The 23,825-nt window shown below is 40.1% G+C and overlaps 1 protein-coding gene across 2 annotated transcripts in view; it reads right to left on the bottom strand.

The window, feature by feature from the left end:
* The window catches only part of SMOC2 (SPARC related modular calcium binding 2), a 138,883-nt gene extending 115,279 nt beyond the window's left edge, over positions 1 to 23,604 (bottom strand). For both annotated transcript variants that reach the window (XM_039379561.1, XM_039379562.1), the window contains exon 1: positions 23,060 to 23,604. In XM_039379561.1, coding sequence (XP_039235495.1) covers positions 23,060 to 23,137 — 78 coding nt within the window. In that variant the 5' untranslated portion in view covers positions 23,138 to 23,604. The remainder of the gene's footprint in view (positions 1 to 23,059) is intronic.
* Between the last annotated feature and the right edge of the window lie 221 nt (positions 23,605 to 23,825).

Below are 23,825 nucleotides of genomic sequence, written 5' to 3'. Positions count from 1 at the left end.
AAGTTGATAACCTTCCCCACACATATTTTCTCAATAGAAATATACCTACCTACAGGTTACAGGTTAGACAGATTTGCAGTTTATGTTTTAAGCTCATTTGACTCCCTAAAGAGTAAATCATTAGCTAGATTGATCAGTACATTTATGGACCATATTAATTGGGACAAATAAAAGTTAAACAAACATCCCTTTTTCAGCATGGTAAATCAAGGACATTTCCTTATGAGACCAAGACCTGAAAGTTACCAGGTAAGATAAGAGTCCAAGGTTTTTTGCCCAGCCAGTGGCTAATTGTTGTATTTACAAGGGAAAAGCCCTAGTAAGACACAGTACACTTGCAGAAAATCAGACCCAAACGCAATAAATTATGCATCATTTCACTCTGAGATTGAAACCTTCTCTGATCTGTAGATTCAGCACAGAAAGACATCTTCATATATATTTGGTTGAACTTCTAACAACTCATAATAAAATCCTCTTTGCCTTTATTTCACAACTTGTTATTTCGAAGATCCAGGCAGCACCTGGAATTTTCATTAACTGTAAGCCTACCCAGGAAACCTGAAAATTACTTAAACTCTATTACAGCATTTCAATTGATGTGTTATAGCGCAGTTAATAGATTTTGTGTGAAAATATTCAGCTTCAGGAATTTTCCTAGCAAACTAAGAAACAATTTATTACTTTATCCTGTGTTTTATCCCTTTTAGATTCTATTAATTGAAAAGCTCCAAGGTTACAATCTTAGTTTTTCTAAACTAGTAAACTCAATCCAGTTTACAGGAGTCAGTAAAGTGTTGCTAACTATGGTGTTTTTCTTCTCAAACAGGTAAGCTCTTCATGGTTTCAGAAGCCAGTTGGATGTGAGACAAAAAAATGGAGCTGATGAACTCTTGCAAGGACCTATTTGTAATACAACTTTCAGTAGGGTTTATTCTCTCAATCCTGAAGTGAGCACAGATTGGTAAGTGTTATCTGTCTTTTCCTTTTGGGAAAGATGCGAGCTTCATCTGCAGATACCTTAGAATATTTTAAATTTTTTCTTATAATGAAAACCGCCATTTCATACAGGATCTTCTACGGTGTTTAATTATTTTAGATTCACCCTTGTAACTGAACAGCCTCACTACTAGCTGAATAATATGGGCACATTAAGAGTCACTGAGGAATGCTGTTTATCATCACTAAACACAGCAGTATCTCACACAAAACAAAATAAATGGCAGATGTCACTGATCCATCACTGCGTTCCCCTATGTAAATACTACAGGTCAAGCTCTTCCAAGTTGCAACTCTGCAACAACTTGCATTTGAATAAGGATTCATTGCTATAGTAAGGAAAAATTTTCCTCATGCTGTCTAATGTTCATATCCCAATAGCTTTTATTACAACAGTAAAATAGAAGGTGGAAGGCTTGAGGGGTGTGTGGGGCTGGCATTCAGCAGAATTCCCCAGAGTTCCTTTTGGGAGATGTGCTGCAAATTCACTGATTCAGGATTCTGCAGTATTCAACAAAGGCTGTGTAACTTAGATACACAGCAGTACCGTAAGTTAAGAATATTGGCAGTGTGTCCACAGCAATTTTGAGTGAACTCACAGAAACATACATAGGGTATATAATGGCTTGAGAAGTAACTCTTCCTTTTTCCACTGTTTCTCTTATGTGGTTTAGAGAACAACTTTTCAACATTCTTCACATGCTCCCCTTCCCACCATCCCCAGAAATAGGGGTAACATTTGGTTCTCCAACCATGAACTTGTGGAATGAATCATACACAGAGCTACTGCAGGAAAATTACTTTTTCTGAGAGCAACCACAGAGCTCTGAGCACCAAGCTTATGTTATGGCATGCTAGCTGGCATCAAATCCAACCTAAAATTCAGTTCATGTAAGAGTTCACCACCATGTAAGATTTTCCTGGTGGTTGCTCAAATTGAGTGACACAACCTGCCTAATAAATCCTCTCCTCCCGCCCACTGTTCCCCCTGAGGGAGGACTACATGGGCAGCAGAGCTTTACCTTCAGAATAATTCTAACCAAAAAGTCAAGGTTGAAGGATTTCAATTTCCTCTGGAGAAATCCTCAGTTGTTCCTGCCAAACAGCTACAGGTTTCTACTGCCTCTAGGCAAAAACAACTTGACAGAAGCACTTAGTTTGGAAGTGCCTGGGAAGATGGGATTTTTCTCAATTCTTCTTTCCAATGAATTCACGTCTCCTCCATGTCCCACAAGCAGGATTACAACAGCTCCCTCCACCAGGTTAAAATAGATCAACAACACTGTTCACCAGGATCCTTGACACCACTGCTGCCATAAAAGGGGTACACAAACCACTCCACAGCAGCACTTTTAGGAGTTTCACAGTTCACAATCTCATATTTGAGAGTCCTACCTCACAAATAGACCCACAGATCTTTACTCTGAAGACACGAGATGTGAACTGGACTGGGTGTGGGGGCTACTTCAGTGGTACTGCAAAGTGAGCTGCTCCCTCTGAGATGTCACTGCTCAAATAGCTACTCAGTGCTTGCGTAGTAACAGAAGTAAAGAAGAGACTGAGCCTACCAAAATGGACATTCCCCTCAGGGAGACTTCTGCACAGTAAGGGGACAGAAAGACACTGGCTGGTATCATGAGAAGAGTTTAATTCTCAGACAGGATATCGATGTAAATTTTCAAGGCTCCTGCACTATAAAAACACAAAGTCTTTTTTGACCCTCAAGATTCCCTCCCTGACGAATTAAACTGTTTCCTAAATTATGGTTAATCAGTGTTGTGCAACAGATTATAGGTCACACCTACAAAAGGCATAATAAGTATGGAAGGAACAGAAACTACTCCTATTCAGTGCTGTAGTACCCAGGCTGCTTTCAGCTCTGGTGAGCAGAGGAAGAGCTCGTGCTCCTTTCCCATTAGGCAAAGAATTATTTTGAAGTCACCTCAAGAAGAGCTCTCATTAGGGATGGTCTCTCTATCAGATTTCATGTCTAGCCCAAACACTTAGTTCAAACCAGAACATATCTAATATTGCCTTGATGGTTTAGGTAGCAAGCATTACACACTGTTGTTGGCACCATAAGAAGCTGCCCCCTTAGCAGAGGTAACCTGTCATTCACAGAGAAACAACTCATTAAAAGTCTACCTGAGAAATCCCAGTCTGTTGTCAGCAGCAGCACTGTGAAAAACACCAGCTGAGAGCCAATACCCCACACAGTATTTAGGTAAACAGGCACTGATAGTCTAGACCCTTTCCTACACCTCAGCTCCACCAACAGCTCACTCAGACCCTTCCCAGTCTAACATATCAGATTCCCTGACACCACCAGCTATAAAAGAGCCAGGGAGAGAGCTAGCTAAATGCCCAGCTGCAACATATCTCCATTAAATAGAACTGGTGCAAAATGGAAAATAGGTTTTATTCCTCCTTTCCCCCACTAAATCCATATCATCACTCCATTTGATGTGCTACCCTGAAGTTTATGTTGGTAAAATGTATACCCCTAACTACATTATGTCAAAAAACAAAACTACTGCAATGAGGTGACAAAATCTCCACTACTTAAAGAGAATCTCAGTGAGTAACTGGATAGATTACTCAAGGTTAACACATTTATTGTGATGGCAGATAGGACTTACTGATGCAATTTTTCCCCCACATATACTCTTAATAAGTAGTTCCTGTATAAAATTTTAATTATTTCATGAGCTAATGCCTATCCTGAACAAAGACATCAAAGGAAGTCAGACAAGCCTTCTGCCCCAAAACCAAGCAGTTAGTAATTGAAATTTCCAAGAAAACTATAAGACTGTAAAATTCTTCCTATCATTTTATTCATTCAAGTTGGTCAAAGATATTAACTATGAATGGAAAATGATCTCCAAATCCTGTAACTGAGTTTGGTTTAGTGTCCACACTTATGATCAGATATAACAGTAAAATAAATTAATTTGCAAGTGCTTTCAGAGTACAGGTTTCTCCTAAAGTTCAGAAAAAAATCCTGATACAATAAAGTAAAAATATCATTTCTGTTACAGCAAGAAATGAGAAATGAAGACTTCTCTTTTTTTTCTTTCTTCAGTAAGGAGAAAATGTTTTTCAGAGTTTTCTTGTTGTCTCAGAAAAGCTGATGCTGGCAAGTGCCTTTAGTTTCATAACTGCAAACACCAGGCATGAAATTTGATCTTTCGTCAACATGAGATCAGTTCTTGTGGTCCAAAGCTATTTTTGACCAGACCTCGTAATATAATAGAAAATGATTTCATTAAGGCATTTCTGGTCTGAACATTTGAACGCAAGCCACATGTCTGTTAGTTACCTGCAACTTGCTAATTCAGTTTAGTCTTCTGAAATTTGAAAACAGTGAAAAATGTGTCTGACACTTACAAGCTTGGTAATCTATGGCATCCCTGCCCTGCCTGGTGGAGAACTGTACTGCCACATTAGTGTTGATGCAGGTGGGTATGTTTACTCAATGTTGCATGGCTCTGAAAGCCATAGTAGCTTGGGCACTGCGCCATGATAACATAGTTAACAGTGAGCTATGTGGTCTCCTACAATCAGGAGTGTTTGATCAATACTTAGTTGTGCAGTGGAGAAATAGTTATAAAACACCCATCCTGCTTCCTTCACTTGTACACATGTACACAGGCATGCACATAGACATATCCCTCTGCAGCTTCTGTCTCTGGCAGCCTACCCATGCTCCCACAAGGTTTACTTACACTTCCCGGTTTATATGGCATAGAAAGCAGGGAAAGCAACATGGAAAATAATTTATTAATTTCTTGTAATAGCTTGCTCCTCACGCCTGAGGAGATTGTGGATGGGGGAACTTTATCTACATGCTGGCTGTCATGTCAGATATATTAACATGAGTTGCTAACAGTCTGGTTACTGATGTCTTGCAAAAATTAGTCAATATGATGTGGGAACCTACAAAGCCTAGTGTTCCCTAGACATACTGAGCGATTAGCTGTAAGACTGCAGGACACATATTGCTTCCACAGTCTGCCTGAAACAGTACTCTATTCAGAGAGCTGCATTTTTCTATAGTTTTCCCCAGATTCTCCATTCAGTCTTTTCATGACTTAGGGGATGATGAGACCCTTAGGTTTTGTATTGGGCTAGCTTCTTTTTTTAATTCTCCTTCTCCAAGGGAAAAGTCTTCATTCACAAACAGCAAAGCAACTTCAGCATAGCATATGTGATCAAATCAGAGGTTAATTGTCTCTATTGCCTGTGTATTTCATAGCAATTTAAAGCTGTATAAGCTGTTCTATACAAGGGACAATGCTACACAACATCAGCTAGAATGCAGAGGTGGTTTACTAGGGCTCTTATGCAGCCACCAACCAACACAGTTCCTGTCCAGCAAAACTGGAAACAAAAGCTTGGCCTGTGTTTGCCTTAAGTTGGTTTCTGTAACTTTTCCCAGATCAAAAATCCGGTTGCTAGGATTTTCCACCAGAAGTACCACTTCACAGATTATACAGATTTTTTTCAGGATGTATTTTGAATTTTAGCACTTAAACATAATGTTGGATCTCCATGTACAGGTCCTGAGACCATGCCCTTCATAAAGGTTTAGATGTCTGGGCTTAGGGTCAGTGGAGAGAAAGCACAGTCCATAGGCAGCCCCTCTTCCCTGGTGTCCCTGCAGAGAGGCCCCCATGCATTGCTGGAGAGGGGACAACCCAGCTGGCGTTTTCTCCACCCATGGGACCTGCTTTACAGCTAAAACCTTGCTGCTTGGCCTCTACCTAATCCACAGCTCCTGCCACATTCCATCTTCACCACAGGCTCTGCTCATTCAGACTCAGACCCCAAATTATAGGTGACTTCCCACCTTAAGACCAGCCCATACCCAGAGAGGTGCCTGATGCCTAGGGCTGGGGCAGCCCCAGGCCCCCATGCCTGCCCTGCTCCTGACTTCAGGGTGGACAGGCTCTGCCTGCCCACAGAGAGCCCCCACTGTTCCCACTCCCTGGTCATTGCAGCACCTGACACTCTAATGTAGACTTCTTGCCTTTTACATTACATTTTTTACCATATTAAGAGGCATTCGTAGTGGTTCTAGTAGAAAGGAATTGGTCCCCTGGGAGGGATGTGTAATGATTTGCTTTGGACTGAGGAAGGGGAGTTCATTTTTAATTGAATAATACGAGAAAAAAGTCTTACATGTGCTAATTTGTTGGATTCAAATATGTTTAGACTGGGTTACAGGGATGTTTTGACATTGGGTAATTAGGGTAATTGGAGAAGACTATTGGACTATTTTGACACTAAAGATTTTTATATGGATAAGGTCACTGTGACACTAAGATCATGCAAGTGATATAAATGTAAAGGAACAGTGCTTGTCCACTGAAAAAGAAGCAATTTTCTATATAACACCAAAGATACCTTTAAAAATACGTAAATTAAATAGCTTGGGATTTTTCAAAGGCATGTTTGGATAAGGCTTTTTTTTTTCCTGTTTCTGCAAGGGTAAATCTGCAGCTGTCTGTGAACAATTTAATATGCCTGGTCAGAAACAAATTTAGCAAAAGTAACAACAACTTGACCTGTCTTATCTCAGTCTCTTGTCAATAATGATTCAAAATTCAAATATCAATTTTGCCCATATTTCAGATGTACCTAGGAGATTTTCCTTCATTTGCATGACAATTAAACAGTACTCATTATGTCTTCAAGTGTTTCCTGAATAGAGCCTGGTTTTATAAGCTATGTCAAGGCTGAAAAGTATTCTGTAAAATCTGCAAAATCCTTGGCTGTTTTTGCTACTGTTTATTAAAGCTATAGTTTTAATACACCGTTTTTTAAATGAGCCACATTGTTGATGCACATCAAATCTTTCATCGGAAATGGATATTATCATTTTAAAAATCATAAAAGAAATTCTCAAGAGAAGAAAGGTAATTCTCAAGAGAAAAAAGGTAACAGTGAGTACTTCTGTGTTGTCTTCAATATTGAAATAAGATGGTGTGATCATTAACAAGGAGCTAAGTCTGAGAAGCTGAAGAGTTTGCTAATTTTGCAGAATATCTTTCAGGTTAGAAAAGGTTCACAGAAGTAGAATCAGTTTATGAAACTTTTATCTGCTGTTTAGCAGATATCATGTTACTGATACACCACAAAACTATAACTATAGTATATGTTACACTGCACATGAAATACTGCAGCTGCTAGAAGCTCCTTCCAATTAAAGACCCCTTCTACTAAAAAATTGCTAGACTTCCTGCATTTTTGTCTTCTGCTAGCTCTTTTAGGAAACAAAATTCTTTTGCATTACTACGTATCTCTAGAATACAATACAGTGACTGCTTCTCCATCTCTTTAAAAACATTAGCATTATAAACACAGGATTTCAATAAAATCTACAAAGTTTACAGACAACTTTAAAAAAGAAGAGATGTTTGTTAAGAAATGTTCTCTCAAAAAATGCAACATTTCATAGGCAAATTGCCCTTTAGAAAACTTGCAAAAAATGGCCACATTGCTTATTCCTTCTCTCTTTATGCTAACATCATTTTTAATCACTTGTAGCTTTGCTTACATAATTCTTATCATGAAAGAAAACATTTAGTCATTCAGCTAATCAGATTGGCTACCAAAGATTTCACTTGTTTTGTTATTGATAACAATGTCTTTTAAATCTAGGATGAGAAGCCATCTATTCATAAATGAGGAAATTAGTTAAAAACTAAACAAATCAAAAAACAAACAAACAAACAAACAGAGGAATCAGTAAATGGAGGTACATTACTGGGGCAAAAGGGGAGCATTTTCTCTAGGTTGCCAGGAGGTAGATGCTTATCTTGTATGTGATACTGACTAAAACCTTCTTCTTTTGTGCTTTTCTTTTTTGATCTTTCAAATATATATGTACCTATCTTTGGATATATGTAACTCTTCTATTTCTATTTTTTCAACCCATCTTATAGCTGATACCACTTCTGGCCTTTCACAAATGCTCTTTGACTAAGTGAGGAAATCATACTTTTCCCCAACTCAGTTTCCAGTGGTTCCTAACGAACTAGGCCATCAGTCAGAAACACAGCAGTGATTTGCTAGTCACCTAGGAATAAAGCAGAAATATTTGCTCAAATTTTTTTGAACCAGCTGGTCTCCTCTAGTTCTGAGAGATATTGTAGGCACACTGTCACCAATCTGGCCGTTATCAGAGCTTCAGGACTAGCTCCCAATCCCTAATATATATTTTCTAGGAGGAGGGGGTATCCAGACAAATTCCTAAACAACCTACTACATACAGTGGGACTGCACTTCACTAGACAGATCAGCCACTCTCCGCAGGGTAAGACAAGGGTCTATAATGAAGTTGAGTGCTGCTGATAGATTATCCCCAGGGTAACAAGTACTGGATATGTATTTTATTAGGTGATGCATAGAAGAAGGATAACATCTGGACTCACAGGCCATCGAACTAAACCTGCCAAGTGTTCAATTCAAGTTATAGTGTATTTGAACAATACAATAACAGTTAAATGGATTCCCATGGCACAGATCCTAATGCAATCTGGAAAATTAAATAGCAATAATACAATGGTGTTTACCTTTGACATAAAAAACACGATGAAGAAAAAAGTCTATCTGAGAGACAGCATATAGTCAACAGCTATTTGAGAAAGCAAAACAGTAAGCAGCAGAGATCTCTGAGCTACAAAAGGCTTAAACCTTGATCAATGTGCTGCAACAATACAAGTGACCTGCACACTGAAAGACCAGTCCTTCTTCTCATAGCACCATTCACAGCTTTGGGTTAATGGACATGGGGGAGTACTGGCTACATTTAACTGAAATACAGTATTAACTTGTTTCATGTATCATACAATTGCTAAGATAGCGGCTACCTGTTGAAAACACAAACTTCCATGTTCCATGCTTTCATACGCCATCTGTAGGAGTTCTAACACAATGAGTAAACATTTCTGGACAGCATGGGAGCTTCTCAGCTATGGTAGCAGCAGGTAAGCAGCAGGAGCCTCACCTGATATACTGCAATCAAGCTCAGGCAGGATTTCAGGCCATGGGGGACAGCAGGACTGATTGAGAGGTATGAGCTTGGAAAACAAAGTGTATTGTGAAATCAATGCACACTGAATGGGCTTGCCTATATAATGCAGTCAGAATGAATAACAGATATCTTAGCACTCCCACTTCTATGAGCTTTTCTTAATGATTGTGTTGATGAACTATACACATACATAGCTCTAATTTAGCAAGAGTTGTATGTACAGATAGTCAATGTGACTGATGTAATATGAATCCTTTTGAGATTGCCTTATAGCTTGTTTACAAGAAAAGAATTTAATAAAAATATGTCCATGTTATTTACAGCCCATTTTATTTATAACCCATTTTACTTTGAAACAAATCCACTGTTTTAGAGGGGGGGGAGAAAAAGAAAAAATATTGAGACACAAGCTTTTTTCTTCATTCATTTTTGGCATGAGTACAGCTTCTAATTCTGTTGACTTTGATTAGTGTCTTTTCCAAGTTCTTCCATCTCCATTTCACCTGAGCCAGTGCTTCCATCATGTTCAGGTATCTTTCAGCCAATCTTTGGCTCCCAGAAGTCTTTGGAGCCTTCATAGAGCATGTCATTTAAGAATGGTTGTGTCTATGAAGAGATTCTCCCTTTGCAGCCAAGATCGAAACAATCATTTTCACAAAAAAAAAAGAAAAATTGGACTGGTCGTTCTTAAAATAGTAGCTTTGGGATTTCGCTCAAACTTATCAACTTCCTATTCAGCAAAAGAGCTATATTTGCCATGAAGAGTGAAAGATAGGATTTTAACAAATTTAATTCCACAGATGGATGGCTATTTCTGCAGAACTTTAAGTCCTTTGCGTTCTGTAATCACATGCGTTTTCCAATGATATGTAAGGACAAATATGATGACAGGGTTAACTCAAGAAAGTAATGGTGAAGTAGCATCTGGTAGCAGCATAGACTAGGAAGAGATGTACTCTATACGGTATATGCCCAGTGGTATCCTGTTGATCAACTTCTATCTATATCTACAAAAAGCTGCCAACGTGTTTCTGTTATGAACAGTCTCGCCACCCAGACATATACAGACTAACAGATTTTATCACGTCTCCAAGGCTTACATATGCAAACGTGCTCATTGACAACATCAGCTTCAGGTGCTTCCATTATATCCAAGCTTCTCTGCACACTCCTGCCCTTATGGAGTAGATTCACAGTCAAGTTTATTCTTATTTACTTTCAAGAGAACAGAGTTTCTCTTGTTCCAGACCCAAGAGGACAGAGACATGCCCAAATTCGCCTTGCTCAAACTCCCACTGGACTCAGGAGGATGTTGCAGAGAAAGCTGGACACACCCATTATAAAGACTCTGGAATATTAGAATTGCCATTGTACAAACACTCTGGCACCTACGTACAGCTGAACCTGCAGCCTCCTATATCCATGACACACATGACATGACTACAGATCTCCCCTTCAGTTGAGTCTCTATCTCAGGCATTTCTGCTGTCCAAGTCACATGAGGGTGCATAAAAGCAAACTGATATTCCAGAGGGCCAAGACAGAAGCTGCAGTCGCGATAACCCTATTTATCAAGGACTGAAGCATGGTGAGGCAGAATCATTTCTGATTTCTCAAAACAGTGTACTAGGGGGGGCAAACCATCTCATTTCCCCTCACCCATGCTACTTTGCCTTGCAGACACCTGGCATGCATCACACCCCTTTTTAATCAACGCAGGACACAGAATGTGTACATATGACATATGAAGCCCTCAGGCCATTTCAGAGTCACAGAGAAACTGATAGGAAATTAAGTAATCATCTCCAATTATACTTTGACAACAACTTCTAAATCTCACTCCATTAAACAGTGGTTTTCTAGCAAAATGAGAAACATTAAAAAATAATCAAAACGTTTTAAAAGATGTTGACCTATATTCAAGCAAGAAACATCAGGTATGAGAAAGAGAAAGCACGTAGTTCTGCCTCTCTCAGACACACTCGCACACCTGCTTTGGTGTTGTTGACAGCAGATAGCTGCGGGGCTCTTCCTGAGAGACATCCTGCATACCACAAAATAGCTGCAGAACATGAACTGTGACCCCCTTCAGCTTTGATAGACTTGTCATTTCTCTCAAACTTTTCCATCAATCAAGAACACTCATTCTAATGTTTAACTAAATTTTATGAAGATCCCTGGAGGGAATTTCATTGCGTTTCTGACACTGCTTTAATTGCTGTCAGGTGGAAATAGTTTTTACAAGTGATTAGTCCTATTCCTAACCTCCTAATTTCATTGGACATTTCTGGTTGCTTCTTACCTGTATGAAAAGACTGTGATTTCCTGACATGCTTGTAAAATGAATCTCACCTGGGAGTTTCCTCACCCTCAGGTGTGCTGAGAAGACAGGACAGCAGTTTTAAAGGAATAATTTACTTTTGTAACAAGTAGAGATACTGTGTGACTTTTTGATTGCTCCTGTCATAATAAGCAATTCAGACAGTAAAAGCTCTCTCTATTCTCTTCTCATTGTTTAGAATGACAATCAAGAGAGCTACTGAAATAAGACCAAATATTGCCTGTGGCAGTTCCTGAAGTGACCTAAGATTTGAAGGGAAATGGTGTTCTTCTTGTTCTTTTCAGTCTTGAGATAACACAAATTCATCAACTAACAAACGCAGCTGTCCTGCAGCATCTCCAACACAAAAAAGTTGTTAAGTAAAAACCTAACAATTTAGAAATCTTGTCAAATGAAAACTAATGTGAAACTCTTATGCATCATTTCCTGTTTTAGAGCAAAACATATAAAAGAACAGCAGATAAAAGTGATCAGATCAACTTACCTAAAGTTCAGGGGAAAAAAATCTCATATTCTGGTTATTAAGCCCAAAAGAACTTTAAGCTTTTATGGGGGCTTTGTTGGAAAATAAAAGGAAGAAAAGCTTTTCATAGAGTCTACCCCTACATAGACATATATGACTGACATGAGTAGTCTTAAGATAGAAGATGGCAATCTAGGGAATTTATTGGAGCTGATGGATAACATTTTGAAGCCTCAGGAAGCCTGCAGGAAGAAGATCTGCGCTTCTTCATAATGCTTGGCACCTCTTCGAGTTTGTCAAGAGAACCTTTGGGCCAGGTTTCCCAAAGGGTTCTTGGTGCTGCTGCTATAGAAAAAAAAAGAGTATATTCAAGAGATGTGGAATGTAACAGTGAGAACAGCTCTCAGTTCTTTCACAAGAAGGAAGCATCTTGCATCCAGACCCACCTTCTTCTCTCCTTCAAGAAAAGGTAGAGAAGGGCACTGGTTAGAGAAGCTTCAAGCTCCATGCTGACCTATGTGAAAAACTGGGAAGAGGCATCTAAACATTCCCATTATTCTTTGCAGGAAAGAGCAGGCTGCATTGATTCAGGTCTCTTTTTTCTTTAGGGGAGAAAAGAGTTTTGCAGTATGAAAGGAAACACATACCACAGCCTGACAATCCCAGCTTTAGTGCAATGATAAGGTTGAAACCCTAAGCTCTCATAAGTCAGGAAATACCAACCAGATGACACTTGGCCCTCTGCACTGTGCAGAGCCCTTTTACCAGCAGCATGACAAGGCCAGGGAATAGACAATTTTGCTAATTGCTTCCTGTAGTGTTGAATTAATTCCTTCGATTTTATATATATATATATTTGTATATGAAAGTCTATACAGAACAGCCAGCTTGGATGCTATGTAGAGGATGTAAAAAACCATCAGCCACAACTGCCTGATGAACTCTACTATTTGTATATCATCCATTATTTGTGTTCAGCCTCCCCTGCAAGCGTCATTCATGATTTACTCTTGTTTATTACTGAATTTGATAATGATAGTAGACCAAGAAGGCTAACCAGGAAGGAGGTTCTTTTGCACAAAACACTGTACAAACCTAAAGAGCTTACAGTCTATACACAGATAAGGCATGGAAGCACTGGGGAAAAAGATGTACTAAGGAAAGATCAACTATATGGAGAAGAAGAATATTGAAGAAAAATCTGCAGAGGCCAGAGGGAGCCCAGTCACAACTACAAGTCCCAAAGGACATCAGCTTCCAGGTCCTCTGGGCTTTCTCCTACCAGCAGGGTTGCAGCTAGCTCTTTTCTTTGGTTTCACCTCAGTACTACATGTATTGTGAATCTGTGATTATCTCACCAGTCACTCTATCAAACCAGCAGGGCTGGGTCTACTGACCTGTGAGTTTGTCACCAGCCACGAGGATGCATAAAGCAATCTCTGTCAGCCATTGAGTCTTGGTGTCAGATCTGGCTTTGCTATCTAGTAGGAAATACTCCAACTCTCTTATTGCCATACATCTCTCCTGGTCTTGCATCTAATGAATGTAAACACTGATACGTCATAAGAGCAATATTTGATACCTATTTTGCACTGGAGAAATTTGCTGCACTAATTGCAGATAAGTAGAGATTTGAGCTCTGCTTTTTGCCACTTTTCCTTCAGAATGAAATCAATTATCTGTGCATGAGTATTGCCTTGTAATTTTATTGCAAATTGATGGAAGTCCATCACAAAGCAATGACAGAACTTTAGCTCTTGAAGTCATTCAGCACCCGGAAAAGGGAAAATTAAAACAGAAGAGCAATTTACCAAATGGACCCTTCTTTCAAAAAATCTTTCCCTTTTTTTCAGAAATGGAATTTATGGAACATTTCAAGGAGGAAACATGATGGAAAGATAAAGCCTCCTGTTCAAAGTTCAGATTTGCAACTAAATCCACTTAGGCTGAAATCTATCAAAAATTTGGCATACTTGAAAACTGCCTTCCCAGGAGGACACAGTCTGAAATACAATCTCATTAAATACAGTGTGAAAAATAAGTTGTTCACTTTGTTTTGTCTTGCTCACCAGAATCCATGTAATGAATGCTGTGAAAAGAAACAGTATGGATGCGTGCAAAGGAATTACAGGCCATATGCTTTCTGCAGACTGAACCCCTCCTGGTGTTCCACGGCCAAGAGCAGCTCATATGTTAGGCCATATATTCCCTCTTGTCCACACCATCCTGCTCTGAGCTCTTACAAATGCAAATGGTTAATTAACGTCAAAGCAAGCCGTGTTATTAAAGACACTTTAATAGAGAATAATAGAGACACTTTAATAGAGAACTGCATTCTACCTTTCAACAGTTTCTATGAAGAATTTTTCCATTTGAGATTTTTCCTTTTTGAGTGCCTATCTGATGGGCAATTGAATGTCAAGTGCTGAAAAATCAAGGTCCCCAGCTCTCTCCCTCCTCCCCTCCGCTCTAACGCCGCTGGGCAGGGAAACAAGGGCTTTCCCTCCTTTCAGCCCTTCCCAGAGAAGACGGTGCAGATCGCGCTGCTCTTGCACTCCCTCCCGTGGTGGATCCCTGAAGTGCCGTGGAAGAAGACAAGGTGATCTCCTTGCCAGGATGCTGCGCAAGTGATGCCACCCCTTTATATTTACAAGGGAATGGAGAGGGGGAAAAACGGAGAAATATCTGTAGAGATCCCTCCCTCTTCCACCCTCGCTTTTTATTTTGTGTTACGGTCTTCGGTGGCTCTCTACCCCAAAAAATCAGCCTACACAACAGAGTTAATTTACGAAACAAATAAGTCTAAGATCAAGTCAAAGCCTTATTTAGTTTCTTTGTTGTCAATCATTTTTTTATTCCTGTACTCTCTTCAAGGTATCTTTCAATACGTGCTATTCTCCACTACAAAGTAGCATACTTATTTCAGGACCAGATTTCACTTATTTGATTTCATTTCTTTGGTAGAAATTTTTATTTTAAAAAGTGACATTTACTTCAGTGATTTTTCACTCTAGCAGGCACATCAGATCACAGGAAGACAGCTTTCTGGACATGAGCAGTATTACACAGCACTATTGGCATAAAAAGGTGGCAAATAGTAACTACAGCACTTGACAAATACAGCCTTACAGTGCTTGGGTCAGCTTCACTGGTACCCCTTTTTCTTCACTAAATGGCATCAATATGGATTCTAAAGTGAAGAAGAAATGATTAAAACACTGAGATCAAATGCATTAAAGAATTCTTCACCTACACAGATGGGCATGAGGACAAATACATTAACTGGGACAACTGAAGCAGAGACAGTTGTAAGGCGGGTTCAAAATGTCCTCCTGTTTCTAATAATAACTCTCTTTTTAAGACCATGAGGTTCACCTCACAGTCCCAAGAAGGAATCCAGTGTGTTTGGATGCCTATAGAAAGTCAGGATGAAGTCAAGTGCACTGATATCAGCATCGCATACACGTATCAGCCTCACTGAGAAGAGATTCTCATGTTTTAATATCACCATCTTTCTGAGATGCTGTCAATTCCATATGTCCACCTTGTGTTCTCCAAACAGACTCTAATATTTACCTTTAGCAGAAAGATGCCACTGTGGAGAGCAGCACCTAGCAAAGAAAAAGCTTTGGGAAGCAATTCTCTACTTTGCATGATCTAGATCCCAAACAAATCACATACTTTTTGTTCTGTGATACTTCAGAACACGTGGTCTGATTTAACAGCAATTCTGTTCAAGTAAACATGTTACAGTTAAAATATAGTCTGTGTGGTTATGGTTAAAACGGTCTGTGTATTCACCAAAATGTCACCATCCCTTCTAACCCTACTTCAAATCAGTAATGACACTCAATGGCAGACTTTTACTCAAACTAAACTCCACCACTCTTCTGCTTTACTCCAGATAAAAACAAGAGAAAGATAATGAAACCGAGTAATTGCTTTCCCGTCCTGACATCTACAGTGCCTACAGTCTGCAGGTTTTCTGTACTGCAGCTTGCTACCTGGATCATAGTGAGTCCGTCCTGATTACCATTAAAATTATTCTTTATCTGTCACTACTTTCATTTCAAAAAATGTACAGATGTCCCCTGAGCTCTTACACTGCTTATTCACTGCCAGTATCTTGCTTTAATTCAAAAAAAAAAGGATATTGATAAATGTATGATAAATCTAGCCCAAATAAAACAACTGTGAGTACTTTATGGCAGCAATTTTATCCTAAAAAAATCTGTAAAATACAGCATGCAGCCATGACATAAATAAAGGAAGAGCATTCCAGAACAATGGAATTTTTCTTTGTTTTCATGTAAGTACTTTTTAGGTGCTCTAGGAAAGAGCAAAAGATTTATAGTATATGTATGACAGCTAATTTGTATACAGTTTAAAAAATGAACACCTAAAAGACAGAAAAATACATTACTACATCCTCAGAATAAATTTAAGGTAACACAAAAGAAAAGAAGATCTTTGCTCAGTGACTCAGAAGATGACAGAAGCAGCAGCCTAAAGTAAAAGAAGAAAAAAAAATGTTTTGGATAAGTATGAGGTAAACATTCTTGAGTGAGTTTTCTAGCAGCACACTGAGCAAGCCAGGGAGAGTGCTGGAAAGGATTGCCTTCAGGAAATGGTTTGTCTTTCCGTCCCAACAAGAATTCTAGGTTGCATTCTCTATTAGCCTGGATTTTCAACAGCTGATGAAACACTTAGTGGTCATTTTTAAAAGGTAATAAATTAGACAGGGGAAAAAAAATCACTGAAGGGCAGTTACTAACTCATCAAAGTGATTTCTTCTGCAAGGACTGGCTAAAACTTCCATTTGGGACACTGACACACAAGCGACTTCACGGGTTCTATGGTAATAAGTGACACTACATTAACTTTGCTGCTTGGTGACCACTGATAATTTGATAAAGTCATATTAAGAAACCCTGTGATAATGAACATTACCACACTGATATAAAAAACAGTCCATATGCTTTTGGGTGGCTTTCACCTCCCCATAACCAAAATTTGTGTCATCATGTTCCATGAACACCACCACTACAGCAACAGCTGTAATTCAGACCAATTTGCTCTGTACATGGGGTAGCTAGACAAAGACTGAAAAAGTGAAGGAAAAAATGCAGGTATTTGTGTATTTGTTCTCTTCTCTGCTTAGTTTATTTGCTTATGGCAATACCTTACTACATCTTAAGCTATCCCTCCTTCTCTTTTGTCATAAACTATTCTGTGTAACATTAGCATATTGCAAAGTGTAAATTTTTCCTGAAGCATTTCTTCTTTTCAGGCTCACCTCCAACGTTGCACTGGAAAGTGTTTTATCTCTCACTGTAGATAATATTAAGGTGGTGATTAGCAATTAATAACCAGAAGTGGATAAAGAAATGTCAACAGAAGCATATCCCATGAGACTACAGAGGGCCATTGAAACCAAAATGATTGGCATCACCAGGGCAGTATTCACACAGTCAAAAGCTATTTTGACTTCATAAATTCTGAAGAAGGCATTCTAAATTTTCATTGTGAAATGGCTTTTATCGTGAATCTATTATGTCAACTCCTTAAAAATCTGCCTCACATAAAAATATTGAATCAACCAGAAAATTAAGACACAGTTGAATTTTGATTCTAAAGAAAACACAAAATGTTTGGAAATCCCTGAGTCTTTTGCAAGGGTAGCCTCCATTCACTCTGCAAATTGTCCAAGAACATGGGAATTTGTTCAGATAAAAAATGTGACTCCTGAACCAAACTCAGACCTTCATTTGCTGTTCAAAAATAGGTCTTTGATTCCAACTCTTTCTTACTCAGTTTTTAATTTTCAGGCGCCTCTGCACTTCCTGGTCTCAGGCCTGACAGGAAATGGAAGTACCAAAATACCATGAAAATGGCTGTGCCTGTGGTGAAGCTGGTCTGGCTGAAGAAATGGAAACATGAGCAAAGTCCTGAGCAAGCCAGATCTCGAAAAGATCCGTAGCTCAATTTCCAAACCAACAGGGTTCAGATAGGTTTTGGATAGCAGCTGAACCTTTGGAGGCTTCTCAAAATGAACCAAACCCTGAGGTTTGCCAGCTGTCAAGGAATGAATACACACAGATGTTCCTCGAGGTATTCAGTAGGTAATAGGGAATGGATGAAAGCATCAAAACTGGCCACAATATGCATGATCTACTTCATTTTGTTTCTTCTGTCCTGCTCTTCCCTCCCCACTCACATTTATTTCTACTCTCCACTTCTGGTTTTAAAATCTTACGAGTGTGCAGTCAACTTGCCATCTCCATTAATGTCTCCTACATTATAAGATGCAGCTTATGTTGGCTGCATGCACAAAAATTACTTCTGTCCCCTGATCAAAAGTTTGCTGACTTTTTCAATAACAACTCCCACAGGTTTTGGGTTTGTTTCTTTAGTGAGAAATGTCTTGAGAGTTTATTGCAAGGAAGCATTGTTGAAAGTGTTTTATTTTCAGAGCTGATGTATCCTTGGTTGTACCAATGCCCGTTCGCAGTAACAATGTTGTTGGGATCTGGAGCCATTTACGGTTTTATTTATGGTCTTGGTTTTTCAGTCACAATTAGAATAACTTTTCCAAATGTTTTGGTTTGCAGACGCCATCCAAAGGGGTCCTTAACTTGGAAAGCCGTGATCCCTTTACTGAACTACCTTAGTGGTCCATCTTATATTGATGAGTGTTGTGGAAGCTATCCAGTGCATTAAATGCTATTGAATACTCATAAGCATGTGCCAAGGGAGAAAAAGAAAACAATTGTTCCCAGAAATATTCAGATTTCGATGAAAGGAGCTATTAACAGGCAGAGGTGTTCATTTCAAGAGGTGATTTCAAGCAAACTTTTTTCCTTTTTAAGATCTATTGATTGTGTTGAGGGAAACACATGGTTCAGCAAGGCTTTGAAAGAATAAATAGTTTGTGGTATATTATAAGTCATCAAGATTTTAAAATAAGAAACACTTGTGTCCTATTGTTTATAAAAGTACATCCACACACACAACACTGCAACTGAGATAAAAGCTAAGTTGATGGTTTCAAAAATGCAGTATTAACAATGCCAAAGTCAGTGTGTTGGTAAGTGCAGTGATCATAAACATACTTACTGAAGGAACAAAATGAGCTTTCTTCAAAGCACTGTGTTTCAAAACAAAAGTACCTATATCCTTGATATGCCCATTGTCCTAATACAATATGTCAACAAGGCTCAGCTCTCATTAGTTTCATACATCCAGAAAGAATGGGTGCATCTCACAGAGCAGAATAAAAATACAGTATTGCAAAAATGTTCCTACAATGTGTTACAAGAATTGCAAAGTGTTACCTGGCTTTCCATAAACAAGGTAAAAGGGCAAGGCTACTTGAGATAGTTTCTGGAACATAAGATTTGTATTTGACACAAGGGGAGAAAAAAACAGGAGCAGCCAAATTGGTTACAGTCCCTCCAGATCTCATAGTTTCTTATGAGACAGCTCCCAGCCTACCTTTCCAGAATGAAAGCCATTGTTCTGTTGCCAATATTTGTTCATTTGAAATAACAATAAATATAACACTAAATAATGCTCTCCTCTCACATGCATCCCTATGGTTCAGTTAGAAATTCAAAACAGGAATATTATGTTTCCCTTCATTTTGTCTATTATTGCAATATGGTCCTACTCAGGAGATGAGAGTCCAGAAACAGCTTCAGCAAAGTAACTTTTGATGACAAGAGGCCAAGATTGGTACAAATTCCAAGTAGTTGTGGCCTATCTCAAACCTAATGAACACACAGAAACTCTGAAACTCTTAGACTCTTGTGCATATCATGGCTCTTCAGTAAAGATTCAGATGTGCATCTGCCCATCTCTCATGTTCCTTCTCTACCTTCGCACACAGACAGGGAGTCAGATGAGTTCTGGCTGGGTCCACAGTTTCAGCAGAGATGGACAGGTTACAACACTCACATTTACTTTAAATATAGCCATAAAGACCAGGGTACCAGACTCTCGACTGCTGGTGCATTTCAACTACCTGCTGACTACTCTGATGCATCTGCCTGCAAGAAATTGTCCTGATGGCTATTATCAAGGCTGTAGGAAGCCATATGCTCATCTTTCCTTGCAAACCTGCAGTCAAATAAGACTGCATTGATAAGATGGCAATCAGAAATCTCTCAAAGCTGTTATTTTTGTGAAAACTCTGTAATTTCTTGCTATTGGACTTTTGTAAAGCTTCCAACATCTGAAAATTACATATTCACCTGGACTACAGATATGGGTGGTTGTTGCGCCATTTCTGCCCAAGAAAAATGCAAAAATATTATTCCTAATTAAATGGAGATACAGCTCTTCAAACTACTGAAAGTCTTCTCTGAAAGTAATACTTGATCTTCTTCTGGAGCTAGCGAGGACATAAAGATAAAACAGGCCAGAGATATGTTTAGACAGATGAAGAACATAAAAACACAAAGACTGATACCCTCCCTCCCTCCCAAACCATCATGCAGTTTGTTGCTTAGAGCCCAGAGCTGTTCAACACCCGGGCAAGGAAAAAAAACGTCTCATCCATGTATTTACCTTTTGGAAAATGATGTTCACTTTAAAGTTGCTTTTGCTAGAGGGAACTTTAATTTTATTATCATGTCACTGCTAAGGTTCATCTAATGTCAGATTTTCCACTGCAGTAAAGGAGACTGTGCCTTTGATATTGCCACCACCAGGAAAGATTAGTACACCCGTGACAGTGTGCTATCATTAGGAATGAGCACTCCCCCTCTGTAATCATCCCGTAGTTTTTATGAAAGTCAGGTCCACAGTGAAGTACGGTCTGTTCCCATGGCCTCTGGTTATTTATGAAAATATCAGCCTTTATTTGTTATTCTTCACACCACAAATAAAAATAAAATCTTCACCTCTTGTGTAGAAAAGAATGGCCATTCTCAGTCATCACACACTGGCACAGCAGGTGAAAAAACAGCATATATTTTCTTGGTCTTTCCACACAGCCTGGGTTTGTTGTTCCTTGTAATTATGAAGCACATATCCATGAATATTTGAGAAAGGTACACGGAGACAGGGGTTATACAGTCTGTGAGCTATAAGCAAAATGGCTACAGGAGTAAAGAATTATTCAAGGGTATTTGTGGCTGTAATAGCACTGCTTTTTTGTTGTTGTTTAAATAGGTAAGGACAGAAATAGTAGAAATAAACCTGCCTCATTCAAAGTGTAGTCTTGTGGGAAGATGTAGAATGTATATGTGCATTTGTGTGTATGTGTGTTGTTTTCTTCCTATGAGTGTCTGCCTGTTCATTACTTGTTTTATGGAAGGATTTCTAATGTAGTCTAGTATTTGTATGGGTGAGCCATTTCTGTAAGAAGAGCATAGGCAACAGAAAAACTAGCATGGGCTCACTACCTACGGTCCTCTACTGACAAGGTTAGCTATTCCTACTGAAATGTCCAAGTTAAATTCAGTCTGAATGCTTAAAGTCTTCAAAACCATTACCTTTTTGGTAGCAGAGGGTGGGGATTTCAACAGGATTGACTTTTCTGGTCATGGTTCATAAAGATGTACACTACCATAAGGTACAGAAATTAATATTGTACACTCTGGATGGGTGAAAGAAGGAAGAGAGGGACTTCAGATATCACTCAGATAACAGTGAAGTCAAATATATCCTCATGAATCTATGACATTTAATTTTTAAAGAGTTTGCCAAAGTGCCCTTGACCAGATTTTTGTTTCCTTTTGTAAGGCAGACGACCCCTCACTGAATGACAGTTAATTCAGCACTGATTTATATACATATGTTAAAAGACTGACAACATTTGGGTTATGTATCATCTAAAGATGATACAACAATGCCAATCATTCTTATTTTACATTTGGACAAACTAAGTTTTGGTAGTATTTTCAGTTTACTTCCATGCTGTTATTTAAAACTCCTTTTATGTACAGAAAAGAGAATATAACACGTACTGTCTTGTAAATTCTGTTTATATATTTGTGAAAGCAAACTTGAAAGTAAATTGCAATGTTAATCTGTTAACTAGAATAGTATATATTACCTGACAGTCTTAGGGTGCTTCATATTAGGGTCTTAAAAAATAAAGCAGGAACATCAATTGACTTTACCTATCCCACTCTTTCAAATGTTATACACAATAAAATTCATGAAGTAAACTCATTACTTTAAGGTTTTCAGTTAGCAGCTTCTAATCTACAAATCATTTAGGAGGAAAAAAACTAGACAAAGAGGCAAAACTTCTTCTGAAGAATTTCAGGTATGAACAGCTCAGCTATCCCTCATTGCCATCTCTCCTTGAGCTGTCCCTATAGCACCTTATTCAAAAAGAAAAGGAAAAGAAAAGGAAAAAAAATAAAATCCTAACTCTAAGTATTTACAGAAATTTTCTGAAAGACTGAGACAAAAATAGGGTCTATTTCACTTTGCAGCTGCCTGTAACTTTGGCATAATACACTCTAAGGGCACAGCCTTCACCAAAACACTTAAAAACAGCTTGAAAGAGGTACTTGCTGCCCGTTATGTTTACTCAAGCACTTGTTTAAAAACACATTTAAGGAAAATGTTTTTATTTCTACAGATTGCATTAATTATAGCTTTGCAAACACTGCAAACTCTACAAGAAGATTGAACTGAGCTATTAGCTGCAAACCTCAGGTCTTGGCTAGAAAAGTGGTTATGGTTTATTTAGCAAGCCTAATGAATTGGCTCACCCATCTCCACACAGAGTTCCGTGCTTAGCATCGTGGAGCCCGGAATAGCCAGAGAGGCTTGTTTCACGTCGCTTTATAATTAAAAATAAAGTAAAATCCGTCAAACCAAGACGGTCCAAAAGCAGACCTCACTTCAGCATTATTCCTCTTCGGGAAAACAAAAGCATTAATACGGACATTAACGCCTCACCGAAGCACTGCGGGGACCCACACTAAACTTCCATTTGGCTGCCGCTGGCAGTTCTCCCCTGGCAGCGCCCGGCGGGGCGGCGGTGCCGGCTGCTCCCCACGCTGCCGGACAAGCCGCGGCGGAACTCCCGCCCGGGATGGGCTCCGTCCCCCGCCCGAAGCGGGGCTCAACCCCCGGCCCGGCAGCCGCGGGTTGCCCCCTCGCTGCCCGGGCGGGCGCATCAGCCCGCTCAGGTGAGCCCCGGACACCGACCCGGCGGGCGCTCGGCGCCCAGAGCCCAGCGGCGGGGCGACCTTACCGTGAGGGCGGAGAGCTTCTGTGCCGGCACGGCGGGGAGCAGCTCCGGCAGCAGCAGCAGCAGCAGCGGCACCCACATCCTGAGGCGGCGGCGGGCACGCAGCGACTGCGGGGAGCGAAGCAGGGGGACTCTCCTTGGGATGTCACTGCCCCCCCCCCCACCCCCGATGCCTGCTTTGGCTCCTTTTCAATCGCTCCGGCTGGGAAGTCCCAGCTCAGGTCCTCAGTTTTCTTTTTCCCCGTCCTAGTCCTTAAAATTTGGGGACGGGTGTATAACTGAGAGGCGGCGGTTTCTCCCGCTCTCTGTGTCCCTCCCTCGCTCCTCGGGAGTCAGCCCCGGTTCGGAGATGCTCCCCAGCCTCTCCTCTCCCGGCGCCCTCCCACTGCCGGGGAATGTGCCGGACGCCGCCGCCTCCCCTGGGGCGCCGCGCCTGCCTCCGCCTCGGGTGGGCAGCTGTCTAGCCCTGGGGGTCTGTTTCTTTCCCTTCCAGCCCCGACTCCTCTGTGGCAGGGGAAGCGGGAGGAAACGATTGGGACGGGAAGGAAGGACCCACTACCAACACCGGGAGCACCCGTGAAGGCACTGCCGCGACTAAGAAGGCTGACGGTGTGGACCTCATTGAGCCGCTCTGCCCCTTTTCCTCTTATCCTGCCCCCTCCCCAACCCGGCCTCCCCTTTCTCCTCCCAGACCCACAGATCCTCGCTGATTAACCCTCCCCGATGCTGCCGGGGGGACGCCGCTTGCTTTCCCTGCAGGGTTCATTCC

The sequence above is a fragment of the Pipra filicauda genome, unplaced genomic scaffold (genome assembly GCF_003945595.2).
Source record: "Pipra filicauda isolate LSUMZ 115617 unplaced genomic scaffold, ASM394559v2 scaffold16_size7369187_pilon, whole genome shotgun sequence".
NCBI lineage: Eukaryota > Metazoa > Chordata > Aves > Passeriformes > Pipridae > Pipra > Pipra filicauda.
This window is presented reverse-complemented; position numbering and strand designations above follow the sequence as displayed.